Raw genomic sequence first — 13,749 nt, 5'->3', positions numbered from 1 at the left:
AATCTGATTCTCAAGTTCAGTGATCCATTGCGTCTTAATACATTGTACTTAAAAGGCCAAATTATACAGAAGTAGAAATATAATGTACATGTGAAACTTATGTAAGGTTATAAACCAACATTACCTCAATGAAAACAAACAAAAAAACCCAGAATATTTCCTGTACCTTACCAAAAAAAATGCTTGGCACATTTATAATTCACAGTGCAGTGGAGGCTGTGTATTAATCCTTGCTCTGTCACTTACTGGTTGTGTCACTTTAGTGTAGTTGCCAGATTTAGCAAATAAAACTACAGTCTACCCAGTTAAATTTGAAAAAAAAAAAAAAGAGGCTAAATCAAATATGTGTAAAGAGTTTGTTCTCCGGAAAAGTGTTCTGATAGGGAAAGCTCAGCAGAATACTGCAGAAGAAGACAGACATTGAACACATCCACATTGCCTGGTAACCTCGTGATGAGTGTGTTTTCCACATGAGATGCTGCTTGGTATAGTGGATGGGCTGGGAAACAGTCAGGGACTCTGCCATAAACTAATAAAAGTACTCTGGCAAGGTTCTTAACCTCTCTGAATTTGGTTTTCACTTCTAAAATGGGAATATTTACTTTCCTTGCCTCAAAAGGGTATCAGGAGGATCAAGTGAAATAATTTATATGAAGAAGCATTGAAAATTATAAAGCAGTATACAAGTATATGTAAGCAAAAAGTACAGGTGTATTTATCTTATCAAAATTACACATTTTCAAAATAACTACTACAGAGCCTTTTCACTTTTAATCCTTTACTCCTCACATCACTCCTTTACTTGCAGATAGTACTGGGCCCTTTCTGCAGGGCTTACCTGTAGGTCTTTGTACAGTAGTAGCCCCTCAAGTGGGGCAACAGGAAAGGAGTTCATTCCTTTTTTCTTTTTCTAACTTTATTCCTTTTTGATTCAATATGATTAAATGTACATTCTTTCTTTTTCCATTTTCCATGTAATTTAAAATGATACGGGTTAAAAATCACAACTTTTGTACTTAGCCTTAATATTTTTAGAGTAACTAATATGTTCTGTATATTTTTTTGCCCATGGCAAAGAATTTTCCTTACAAATATGACTTTCTTAAAGACGAATTATGTAATATTAAGAAAACCCTTAAGGAGAGTTCTGGGGAACCCAGGTAGCAGGTATCTTGCTTTTGTTAGATAAGTAGTTCCTTTTTTTCTCTTCTGCCATGAACATCTTCGTTTAGTTAAGACTGGCCTTCCATTTAATGATTGTTTTTTCTTCATCTTCCTCAGGTGAGATAATGATAAACCTTAAAATCCAGGCTTAGAGGACATTCAGACTGATTTAGACAATTTGAGTCTCTTTTTTGAAGCAAAGTGCCCGGCTCATTATGGGCCCTCGGTGTATGCTTACCAAACAGGGCAGTTCTTTTTCTACTTCCCTTTAAAAGATACATATATGCTCTTATTCTTTTATATGTTTAAAAAATATTCCCTACTTAAAAGCTTAGAGCTAAGGCAGAAGAAATAACCTTTTATTTTTATAATCTCTTTATGAATAAAATTATATGCCAGTATGGTAAGAAATGAAGTTCATTTGCTGCCTGGACATTCAGCCATTTGTTTTAACTTGTTTCAATTTCTCATCAGAATCATTTGTCATTAGGAATAGCAGTGACCCTTACATTTTTCTCAGCATCCTCATTGCAGTTAGTTTTGCAGTTAAGATTTAAGGAAGATTCTGACATGGTGATTGAATTTCTTTGACATATTTATAGAATTAAAGATAATAAGATATATCTGAAGCCTTTTTTTTAAATCTAGTATGACGAATTAGTTCCTGCTTCTCTAACAACAAAATATGGAGGCTTTTATATCAACACTGGCACTCTCCAGTTTCGCCAAGCTTCAGATACTGAAGAAGAAGATATTACAGACAACCAAAAGCACAAGCCACCCAAAGTGAGTTTATCCAACATTGCAACAGTAATGAGAGCATTCAGTTAACAGAATATATTTTTTGATTTTTACTTGTACTTTACAGCTGTGAATATAAGGAAAAGTAAAATGCTAACCATTGTTTAATGAATTTGTAGCTAATTACATGCTTTAAAGTAAAATTATGTAGATATGGGGAAATTTATTTTTATATCATAAAATTCTATTATAATTCTAATATAATTCTAATACTTTCTTTTAAAACTTCTCTCTCCATATCTAGTCTAATAATCTGTTTCTGGCTAAGGTTGAGGTTCTAGGATACGTTAAGACTTGATATGGAAATGACTGTTAATAGCTGTTACTTTTCCTAAGATGTAAAGCAAATTTTATAGAATGTATATATTGTATTTGGGAAATTAATAGAATGTCCTTAGATAAGCGTTCCTTGAAGTGTGGGCCAAAGACATATTTGTACCAGAATCACCAAAATGTTTGTTACAAATGCAGATTAAAAGGCTCTACCAAACCTTTAACTGAACCAAAACCAGGGGTGGGAGTTTTCATGGACCCAGACAATCTGCATTTTTAACAAGCAATTCTAATGCCCTCTGAAATTTGAGAAAAACCACTTGCCCTGGATGCAGGATTGATAACATCAGAGAGTAAAGCAGTAATACTTAGGTAAGTTATGCATTTAATCATTTTGTAGATTCCCAAAATGAAAGAAGATGATATTGAGATGAAGAAGCGGAAGCGGAAAGAGGAAGGGGAAAAGGAGAAGAAGCCAAGGAAAAAAGTACCGAAGCAACTGGGGTATGTGCAATTAGACATAATGAGGGAACTAGTGTTGTAGCATGACGAACTCTCCTTTTAGAAAGATATATTTAGCATTAATTAGTTCAACTTAGCTGGGTCTAATTTAATACAGTATTTATAAATGTCAGTGACCTATTAACTTATATTTTAATAATATTGTATTTATTAATAAGTAGAAGTCATCTTAGAGATTAAGGTGTTTTACATCAGATTTACAAATTTGTTAAGTATTTTGCTCATTACAACATTTTATCAACAGGAACCAGTTTGAAAAGATGGTACAAACATTGAACATGTTATTTTAATTTTCTTGTACTAAAACTGAGCTTAGATGCCTGGGGATTGACAATTGGCGGTAGTCTTTGTATAAACGATTTACGGTCGTTTTAATATTTTTTAAAAGTCATTGATTTTATTTAGCTATTCTTAACGCTTGTGACTTTAGGTAATGATATGGCCTCTAAAAAACCAAATAGAATTTCTCAAAAGCCTTATTAAGTCATAAGAGGGAATTCCCTGACAGTCCAGTGGTTAGGACTCAGCACTTTCACTGCCGGGGCCTTGGTGAAATTCCTGATCCCTGGTGGGGAACCAAGATCCCACAAGCTGCTAGGCACAACCACGAAAAAAAAGAAAGAAAGAAAAAGAAAAGAAAAAAATAAAGTCATAAGAATAAATGTTTGTACCTTGCAGTCATAAAGCTACCATTTATCTCTACTTCTCTATGGCTTTTTGTAGAGTCAAGGGACAAAAACTTGTGAGAGGCTGGATTTTCCTCCCCTCCTTAGCAGAGGAGGTACATCTGAATTTGGGGCTGTCAGTATCCCCAGAGCTGATGTAGGGAGGTATTTATCCCCCTCCTAAACATGAGATTATAGTGATCCCTGAGTCATTAAGAAATTATTAAGAAAAAAAAATTACTACTGGTTGTTTTAAATGTTCATTATTTACGAGTAAACTTCTTTATGAACAAAAACTGTAAGTAATGCCTTTACTGAATTTATCATTTTCTCAAATTTGTAACTGATTTCATTCAGCAAATATTTACTAAGTGCTTACTGTGTACCAGACACTGTCTGGGTTTTGGATATATAACAGTAAATGAAACACTGGCCTACCTGTAAGGCACTAATAATCTTTTAGATTCTGTAGTGCATGTAGAAGCATATAAGCCATAAAATTTAGAAAAGACTTTTTAGAGAAGGTGATAGCTAAACTGAGACCACCCTTTCCTCTCAGTCCCTATAGGGAGAAAGTTGTCATTGAAAATTACACATATCTCTCCGAAAGCCTCAGAACGGTGTTCCTAGAATGGAAAGTGAAAAATGATCAGAAGGTGGTAGCAGATAGAATAGGGCCTGGATAGAAGACATGGTGATGAATGAAGGCCCACAGATTGACACAGACATTTTGCATTTCTTTGGCAGTTTGTAGCACAAAACACCTGGGGTACCAGTTTGAAGGTGTATTATGTAGGTTTCTAGGTTGTAATCAACTCTGTTTTCAGCAAAAGTGCATTTCTTTACTTCATTAATTCTTTAGGTACCTACTTTATAGATGTGCTAAAGAATGAACATTCCAAACAGAGTAGTAAGTTTAACTTCGTATACTTTCATTTCCTTTTATTTTTTAAATTTTGGCCATGCCGAGGGGCTTGCTGGATCATAGATGCACGACCAGGGATTGAACCTGCATCCTTGGCAGTGAAAGTAAGGATTCCTAACCAATGGACTGCCAGGGAATTCCCTAACTTCGTATACTTAATAAACCAGAGCTCTATGCAGTTTTGTTTATTTCTGTTGGTGTTATTTCATTTTCTTCACTCTAATGGCCATTCACCTATCTGCCTTTCATACGTGACAGTCCAGATGGTGATGAAGATGCCATTGTAAAAGTGTAATTTAGTAACAAATTTGCTTCCTCACCTGTCAAATGATTATTTTAATTCTGTGCCTGTTTATTTACTTGGGATTTTTAACCTTTAAAATCATACATAGCCTAACTGATCACTTTTTTCTTCACAGAGTTGTGGCTCTAAATTCACACAAATCTGAAAAAAAGAAGAAACGTTATAAAGATTCTCTTTCTCTAGCTGCCATGATAAGAAAATTTCAAAAAGAGAAGGATGCATTAAGGAAGGAGTCTAACCCTAAAGTCCCAGTGAACTTCTCAACCTCCTCTCTGAATAAAACCCCCTCTGCTGCTGTGGCATTGGGAAATGATGTCTCGGACTTAAATCTGAATAGTGCTGATCCAGACCTCCCCATTTTTGTTAGCACAAATGAACATGAACTATTTCAGGAAGCTGAAAATGCCCTAGAGATGCTAGATGATTTCGACTTTGACAGATTACTGGATGCTGCTTCTAATGGTAGCCCCCTCTCTGAGTCAGGAGGAGAGAATGGAAACACCACCCAGCCAACCTACGCCTCTCAAGTTATGCCCAAGGTGGTACCTACACTCCCAGAGGGTCTGCCTGTCCTTCTTGAAAAACGTATCGAAGACCTCCGTGTAGTAAGTGTGATAATTTTCTTGTGTTGTGCTTGCTGCACAAACATAACAATAATTACTTTCAGGCAAAAATAATAACCTATAATCCTAACTACTTATAAGTAACTTTATTTTCTATATTTCTTTTTAAGCATTAGCTCTATGCATAGCCTTTTTCTTTTAAATATAGTTATAACATGGATAAAAGTTGGTTGTTCTATTATCTCACTTTATAAATATTTTTCTGCATAGGTTTCATAAATACATACATAGTCATGTAAAGAAAATAGAAGAAAGGGAGGAACAAATAGTAACAATGTAGAAGTGTACTTGAACTTGGTCCCAACTATGTTAACAGCTAGTTATTCTACAATCGATTTTACCAGCTAGTCCTTACCAGCTAATCAGCAGCTTTAGTAAGCATACATTGTGTTCTCACTAGATAAACTTTTTTTTTTTTTTTTTTTTTTTTGCGGTTCGCGGGCCTTTCACTGTTGTGGCCCCTCTCGTTGCGGAGCACAGGCTCCGGACGTGCAGGCTCAGTGGCCATGGCTCACGGGCCCAGCCACTCCACGGCATGTGGGATCCTCCTGGACCGGGGCACGAACCCGTGTCCCCTGCATCGGCAGGCGGACTCTCAACCACTGCGCCACCAGGGAAGCCCTAGACAAACTTTTAAGGGTTGAGATTTTAGCATTTCACAGTAGATTCCTCTCCTGATTGACTTGGGTACATAATCTTTATTTAACTAGCTGCAAATCCAGGTATGTCAGTACAGTTCTCCCTTTAATCTCAGGGAAATATAATTTTGACTTAAAATGTTTCAAACCTTCCTTAAAAATGCCCTTTTTAAAAATTACTTTAGTAGCATGTTTGTTTGAACACATGACATGTTTTTGTCCTCTTTTTTTTTTCCTGATTACAGAAGTCATATACTCAATATAATTTTTTTTTTGGCTGCACTGGGTCTTTGTTGTGGCTCTTGGGCTTCTCTAGTTGCAGTGAGGGCTTAGTGGCCCTGAGGCATGTGGGATCTTGGTTCCCTGACTAGGGATCGAGCCCTCATCCCCTGCATTGGAAGGCAGATTCATAACCACTGGACCACCTGGGAAGTCCCTAAATTGTATTTTATACTTAGGGAAGGATGCCCCATAATCAGACATTCCCCACCCCCAGCAGGGGTAACCACTATTAAACTACTTATTTTTCTGGATTTTAATCCATGCATTTGCAAATATGTTGTTATTAAAAATAATTGTTAAAAAAAATAATAATTGTTAGTTGAAGTATAATGTATGGACTATTCTACAACTTGTTTCTTCTAGGGTTACAGTAACCATTTAAATCACATTTTAAATTTATTAATCTCTATGTTGTATTTATTTCTCTTAACTCTTTCTGAATTTTAAATATCTGATTAGGGAAGCGAGAGATTTATCTAATTTTTCCAACAACTGACTCATGGATTCTGTTTATCAGTTCTATTCTTTTTTCTGTTTTTGTTCTTTAGCATTTCTTCTGAGGTTGTAGTTTATTAAATTCTCTTACATTTTTACTTATTTTAAGGTACTTTATTTATTAGTTCAGGACTTCGAGAGTTGTGCTCAAGTATCTCATTGCCAGAGTTTCTTAGGTTATAACTTGTATTTATCATAGTTTTTGCTTTGTTTCTTTTCTTTTTACTTTTTTTGGTAAGATTTTCACTGTCATTTATTTCTAAGTATCTTTTATTTTACTCATGAGCTATTTTTATTTTATTTATTTAATATTTTTTTGGCTGCATTGGGTCTTTGTTGCCGCGCGCAGGCTTTCTCTAGTTGCGGCAAGCGGGGGCTACTCTTTATTGCAGTGCATGGGCTTCTTGTTGCAATGGCTTTTCTTTGTTGCAGAGTACAGGCTCTAGGCATGCGGGCTTCAGTAGTTGTGGCATGCAGGTTTCAGTAGTTGTGGCGCATGGGCTTAGTTGCCCGGTGGCATGATGGATCTTCCCAGACCAGGGCTCGAACCCGTGTCCCCTGCATTGGCAGGTGGATTCTTAACCATTGTGCCACCAGGGAAGTCCTCTGCTTTGTTTATTTCTATGCTGTATTGTTTGTTGGCCCATAAAATTCTTGATGGCTAGATCTCTGTTGTGATATTTATCATTTGAAGGTGACCCTTTCTGTGCTATTAATGCTTTTCACCTTGATTTCAGTTTTGTGTGATTTTACTGTAGACTCCTTTCTTTATTTTTGCATGGTATAGCTTTTCCCATCATTTACCTTCATTTTAGCTCTTGGTGTTTTTTTTTTTTTTTGAATTCTTTTATTTTTTGACTTATTTTAGCTCTTTCTCTTACAGACAGCATGTAAGTGGAAATTTGTTTATCGCCCTCCTCTGAGTCTTTTTTAAGATTTTCTCTTTAAGATTTTATCTTACCTACTGCTGTTATGATAATGATATAATTCATCTTTATTCTGTCATTTTCTTTTATATTCTGTTTTATTGTTCCCTCCCCCTCCTTTGTTTTTCATTCTTTTGCTATTTTCTGTGCTTATTTTTTGAAAAGTATACAATCATTTTATTAATCAAATAGGTTTTTCATTTACTGTTCTTAACCATTTTATATATGAAGTGTAGGTATTGTTTCCTTTTTATGGTTAACAAACTTAAGTGGAGGTAGGTTAAATAGCTTGGTCAGTCCACACAACTAGTAAGTGGTGGAGCCTGAATTTAAACACGGGGTTCACCTGACTCAGTGGTACATGCTTTTTGCTATCCCATGTTGCCCCTAAAATCTTTAGTTTCTTTTATATGTTTTTTTTTTTTTTTTTTTTTTTTTTTTTTTTTTGTGGTACGCGGGCCTCTCACTGTTGTGGCCTCTCCCATTGCGGAGCGCAGGCTCCGGACGCGCAGGCTCAGCGGCCATGGCTCACGGGCCCAGCCGCTCCGCGGCATGTGGGATCTTCCCGGACCGGGGCACGAACCCGTGTCCCCTGCATCGGCAGGCGGATTCTCAACCACTGCGCCACCAGGGAAGCCCTCTTTTATATGTTTTAAATAAAAAGTGCTAGGGATGTAATCCAGGGTTTTCAATACATAATTAATAATAACAGCTATTATTTATTTAGCAAAAACCTATACCTTGTATTGAGTGCAGTGCTCCTGGGACCCGCTGCTTCACAAGACATCATTTATTGTTCAGGAGACAGTGCCCTGACTGGGCTTAGAATACTGTATATACTGTGTAGTCTAATCCTCCAACAATTATGTGAGGTAGGTAGTATTCTTCCATTTAATAGATGAGGAAACTAAGGTTCAGAAAGGTTAAAGGAATTTCCCAAGGCCACATAATTTTTAAATGGGTGAGGCTTGATGCAAAGTCAGGATTTAAAGGCAGGACCATCATGCTTTATAACTTGCACTCTGTCCACTGTGTTGTATGCCATTCATTTTCACTTAGTAAACAGAATTGGTTAGTAATTAGTGTGTTTCAATCTTGTAAGGTGCTGTTATATCTCATATACTAAAAACTCTGTCTGTAGTAGCCATGCTAGGATTAGAACAGCTACTTCCTAACCTCTTAATAGGAAATTATCAATAAGAAGATTCATTTCACTTATTAGTATCTGTGAATTCTCTGTATTTTGTTCTTTGAAATAGGAGATGGTATATTTTTCATCAGGAGATGAGAATTCATTGTTGCCTAAAATGCTCATATCTGTCTGATAAGGACTTTCTTCTTGTTGCTCTTTTCTCACTTTGTAACATGTCTTCCACTGTTCAGCCTCTTGACTTCTTTTGATTCTCTTTCTTGAAGTTTAGTTTCCATTCTGGCTTTCTTCCTATATTTCTTCTCCCTACACATACCCAGTCTTCATCCTTTTTTTCTTTTTTTAAAAAAATAAATTTATTTATTTATTTTATTTATTTATTATTTTTGGCTGCGTTGGGTCTTCGTTGCTGCGCATGGGCTTTCTCTAGTCGCGGCGAGCGGGGGCTTCTCTTGCTGCGGAGCACGGGCTCTAGGAGCACGGGCTCTAGGAGCACGGGCTTCAGTAGTTGCGGCTCGCGGGCTCTAGAGCGCAGCCTCAGTAGTTGTGGCGCACAGGCCTAGTTGCTCCACGGCATGTGGGATCCTCCCGGTCCAGGGCTCAAAAACCAATGTCCCCTGCATTGGCGGGCGGATTCTTAACCACTACACCACCAGGGAAGCCCCTTCATCCTTTCTAAGAAGCACTGAGGCACATCTCAGAAATTGTCCTCTTCTATTTACAGAATGTGATGTTGTCACACAGTGTAAAATTATCAGTCTGCCGACTGACAGAGTCAGCACGTGGCTTGCTCAGATTATTGGACCAGGCCTCTCGATGTTTTACATATTGGGCATCTCAAGATAAACTATCTTTTGTGATTTCCCCAGTAAATTTTGCTTATGGTACAGTGTCTTGGTTTGCATACTCTTTGTTTCTGGTAAACTGGTTAAGGTGACAAACACAGTGATGAAAAAATTCTTTTCCTCATTGAATTAAGTGTTGCTTATCCCTTGATAATGACTGTGGCTAATTTTTTCATTGTTAGTAATTAGGTAGAACCCAGACCGGCTGAAGTAAACTGAGTGTCTTTGTACAGGGTGACAGTGTTGTACAGTTGAAGTCCGAAAGCTTCTGGTCTGAGTCTGGATTCACCACTTATTAGCAGTGTGATTTGGGGGCATATCATGTAACTTCAGTAAGATTTAGGTTCCTTGTTTGTAGAATGGGAGCTATAATACCAATGTGACTGGCTGTTAATGAAGATTAAACATGGTAATGAGTATAATATATAGAATATCAGACACATTGTTGGACAGTATTGTCTTGTAGAAAATGAGACTTCTGGGGGCTTTCCTGGTGGTGCAGTGGTTGAGAGTCCGCCTGCCGATGCAGGGGACACGGGTTCGTGCCCCTGTCTGGGAAGATCCCACATGCCGCGGAGCGGCTGGGCCCGTGAGCCATGCCCGTTGAGCCTGCAGGTCCAGAGCCTATGCTTCGCAACGGGAGAGGCCACAACAGTGAGGGGCCCGCATACCGCAAAAAAATAATAATAATTTTTTAAAAATAAATTTATTTGTTTTATTTATTTTTGGCTGCGTTGGGTCTTCGTTGCTTTCTGCGGGCTTTCTCTAGTTGCTGCAAGCAGGGGCTACTCTTCCTTGCTGTGCGCAGGCTTATTGCGGTGACTTCTCTTTTGCGGAGCATGGGCTCTAGGCGCGTGGGCTTCAGTAGTTGTGGCACACGGGCTCGGTAGTTGTTGGAGCACGGGCTTAGTTGCTCCACGGACCAGGGATCTTCCCGGACCAGGGCTCAAACCCACGTCCCCTGCATTGGCAGGCGGATTCTTAACCACTGTGCCATCAGGGAAGTCCCTGTGTAACTTTTTAAATTTAGGAAAATTCAGAAAAGTGCAATACAGACATAACAGGAAAGAATGTTATGTATGCTAAATTTTCTTTCAGCACTGTTTAATTGCCTGCTCATGCCAGGTAATAAGCTGGGATACAAAGTGAAGTTAATCATAGCCCCACCCTCAAGGAGCTTATGCTAAGTAAATAGATATGGAAGCATATAATGTGTAATGTGTTTATTGGGAGTTATATTGACAATCTTGTGTTTCTCTAGGCTGCCAAACTTTTTGATGAAGAAGGAAGGAAAAAATTCTTTACACAGGATATGAATAATATTCTTCTGGAGTAAGTAATTTTCTTCTTTGATTAAGAAACCTTGAAAATTATTTAAACCTTAAGAAGTCATTAAAAAATATAGTAGGCCTTTGAGGTACAGCTGCTGAGTGGTTGGCTAGTCTCATGCATTAGCTCTTCCCTTTTGGCCTCACAGCATGTGTGATTAACATTTGTTTCTTAGCAAAACAATGCTTCTACATACATTGGTTCTCCAGGACCCCTTATGATAATCAAAGTTTCCAATGTTATTATAACTGCCAGAGCAAGTGACTGCTGCATGTGTTGAATATTATCCTAGATTTAAATGCATTCCTTGTCACGTTATGTGAAAATATCTTTCTGGGACAGTTCTGATTGTTTATATTAAATTTGGTGTACTTTCCTTCTACTTTGATTCCGACGTGGGGAAAATAATTCCATTAGTGTCCAGTGAGGTTTATTATAATTCATACAGACATTTATAGCCAAATGGAAAGTGTGGTTTAATGCAGAATCATTTTTGTGGGGTAGGACGGAGGCAGTGTGGAGAAGACAGGTGTTAAATTGGAAAGGAAAGGGTAAAAGCTGGTTTATGATATAAATTGTATTTAAATTAGTGATAATTTTCACCCTTAGCTAGAGTTTAACATTAATGAAGTTGCACGTTCTAAGACTATGGTCAAATAAGCTGTACTTTTAAACCTGTTGGCTTATAAATCTTGACCATGGTTCCAGAAATTGAGTATATAATTGGCTACAAGCAGAAATGGGCAAAAAGGAAGTGGTCCTGGGAAAAGCAGCAAATTCCTCTCTGATGAAAATAATGTATGCCTACGTTTGGTGGTTCAGTAGCATCATATACAAAGAAACAAGGCAGTGTTTCCAATACTACGATTTCTGTCTTTTAAATATATAATGGAGATAGTTTCTCATGAGATATAAAGGATGGATTAGCTTATTGGTTTTGATAACTGTTTTAATTAATACAATCTCTCATTCTCCTGAAGTACTTAAAACATCATTTTGGTCCCCATGGACTCATAAAACACAACCTAGTATGCTAGTAGCATGGAGACAGAGGAATTTCTTGTTCCTATTCTTTATTTTAGTCAGGGGTTTTCAGATTGATTCTGTCTGCCTGCAGGTTCTTCCTGTCTGTTCCACCTCCTTTTGCCTAGCTCCCTTTTAAACCTTAGATTCAATAAACAGTGTAACCATAACTCATCAGAGCTGTCCCAGATTCCAAAATCTGGGATCTGACTAGCTCCTTTTTTTTTTTTTTTTTTTTTTTTTTTTTTTTTTTTTTTTACCTAAGAGCCCTAAGTTTTCTAGATCAGGTCTTTTTCCTGTGACTGAGACAGTCCTTTTTTATTTTACTCTTCTGTAAGGGGACAACTCTTTCTCTCCTGAGAGAATCAAAAAATCATCCTTGGGATATAACATCTCACAGAAGCATCTCTGTTAATTCCTGCCATGTCTGTCTTAAAACGAATCTTCTAGTTTTCTTGGAGTCCATCTACTTTTTATTTCACTGAGAGTGTGCCTTTAATTCTACAAGCCCTAGTGTTCAGAGTTGAATTTTCTCCCTTGTAGTGACTTTCTTATGCCCCCTTGTCTTCTTTTTCCACTTTCCTGAATAGACATCCCTTATTTCTCTGGACTGAGTTGATTGTCTAAGGGCATATGAGACATTATTTGGGGTAGTAATTCCCATGAATTTATTCAGGTATATTTTATTGTCCCCATATACTAAAACATTAGAGTTCTTAGTGAGAAAAAAAATATTAAAGTATATGCGTGAGGGATGTGTACTTAAACTGCTCTCAGATATGAATTTGTATATATTTGGGATAGACCAATACAGTCAGTAACCTCTAGGGTTAATACATTTCTCTAATTTTTACCTGATATTATGGGCTTAGGAGCAGGGAGTCAGCACTTCCTGTTTCTGAGTTAACCCCTGTTTGGAAACTACTAATTTTTATAAGTAGGTCATTGAGTCAGTCTGTTCTTACTTGGAATCTCTTACTACTTGGAGTTTCTATTTTGTTTTCAGCTTTAACTAAGCTTTTATAATGGGGCAAGCCTAGAGTGCCTCCTACCCAGAGTCTTGACTTTTAATAAAGATCTAACCACAATATTTAACCAAGTGTTTGTACACGGAACTCATGACCATAGTGACTGTCTTCCACGTGAACCTCCGATTTGACCCTCTGGCTCTAATAGGCCGTAAATGTCTTTTTATTTATTCTTCTCTTCTATTTGGCTTCTCTAATACCAAGAATTTTCAGCTGTCAATTCTAAGGAGTATAGTTTTCCACATTTCATTGTTTCTGAAATTGCAGTGTATATTATAAGTGTTGGACACATTTGATCTGGCAGGGTTTCTTTCCTTCCCCAAAAGCTGTTAATTGAATCTTTGGATGTACCTTATATTTGTGAAAATATTTACATCTGTTTGCACCTTCTTCTATAGTAAAATATGATGATTTGGACATAGTTTGTTGCCAAGGGCCCCAGTTTGGTCTTGACCTTCAAATTAACATCTGTTCTCATCTTTCTACAGTAGCAACTGCCAGATATACTGTCTTCCATCTGGAAGAAACCTCAATTGTTTATCAGTAGGCTTGTCCTGCTGAGAATATGGTTCCTTTGTTTTTTTTTTTTTTTTTTTTTTTTTTAAGTAACTGGTTAAATACCCTTTTAGCAGGAACTGGAGAACTGGAATAAATTGAGCTAACTATTAAATATCTAGTTCAGTGGGGGCACAATAAGGAAAACAAAGAAGGATAAAACAGTCTGTGTGTGTAGCCAGGAGGGCTTTACCTCTTCTG

At 37.3% G+C, this 13,749-nt stretch overlaps 1 protein-coding gene across 7 annotated transcripts in view; it reads left to right on the top strand.

Annotated features, from left to right (window-relative positions):
- Positions 1-13,749, top strand: part of UBN2 (ubinuclein 2) — an 88,405-nt gene that overhangs the window by 30,579 nt on the left and 44,077 nt on the right. For all 7 annotated transcript variants that reach the window (XM_067042050.1, XM_067042048.1, XM_059074853.2 and 4 more), the window contains 4 exons: positions 1,813-1,950; positions 2,639-2,742; positions 4,770-5,259; positions 10,875-10,945. In XM_067042050.1, the coding sequence (XP_066898151.1) occupies positions 1,813-1,950; positions 2,639-2,742; positions 4,770-5,259; positions 10,875-10,945 (803 nt within the window). The remainder of the gene's footprint in view (positions 1-1,812; positions 1,951-2,638; positions 2,743-4,769; positions 5,260-10,874; positions 10,946-13,749) is intronic.

This window comes from Kogia breviceps, chromosome 9 (assembly GCF_026419965.1).
Source record: "Kogia breviceps isolate mKogBre1 chromosome 9, mKogBre1 haplotype 1, whole genome shotgun sequence".
Taxonomy (NCBI): Eukaryota; Metazoa; Chordata; class Mammalia; order Artiodactyla; family Physeteridae; genus Kogia; species Kogia breviceps.
This window is presented reverse-complemented; position numbering and strand designations above follow the sequence as displayed.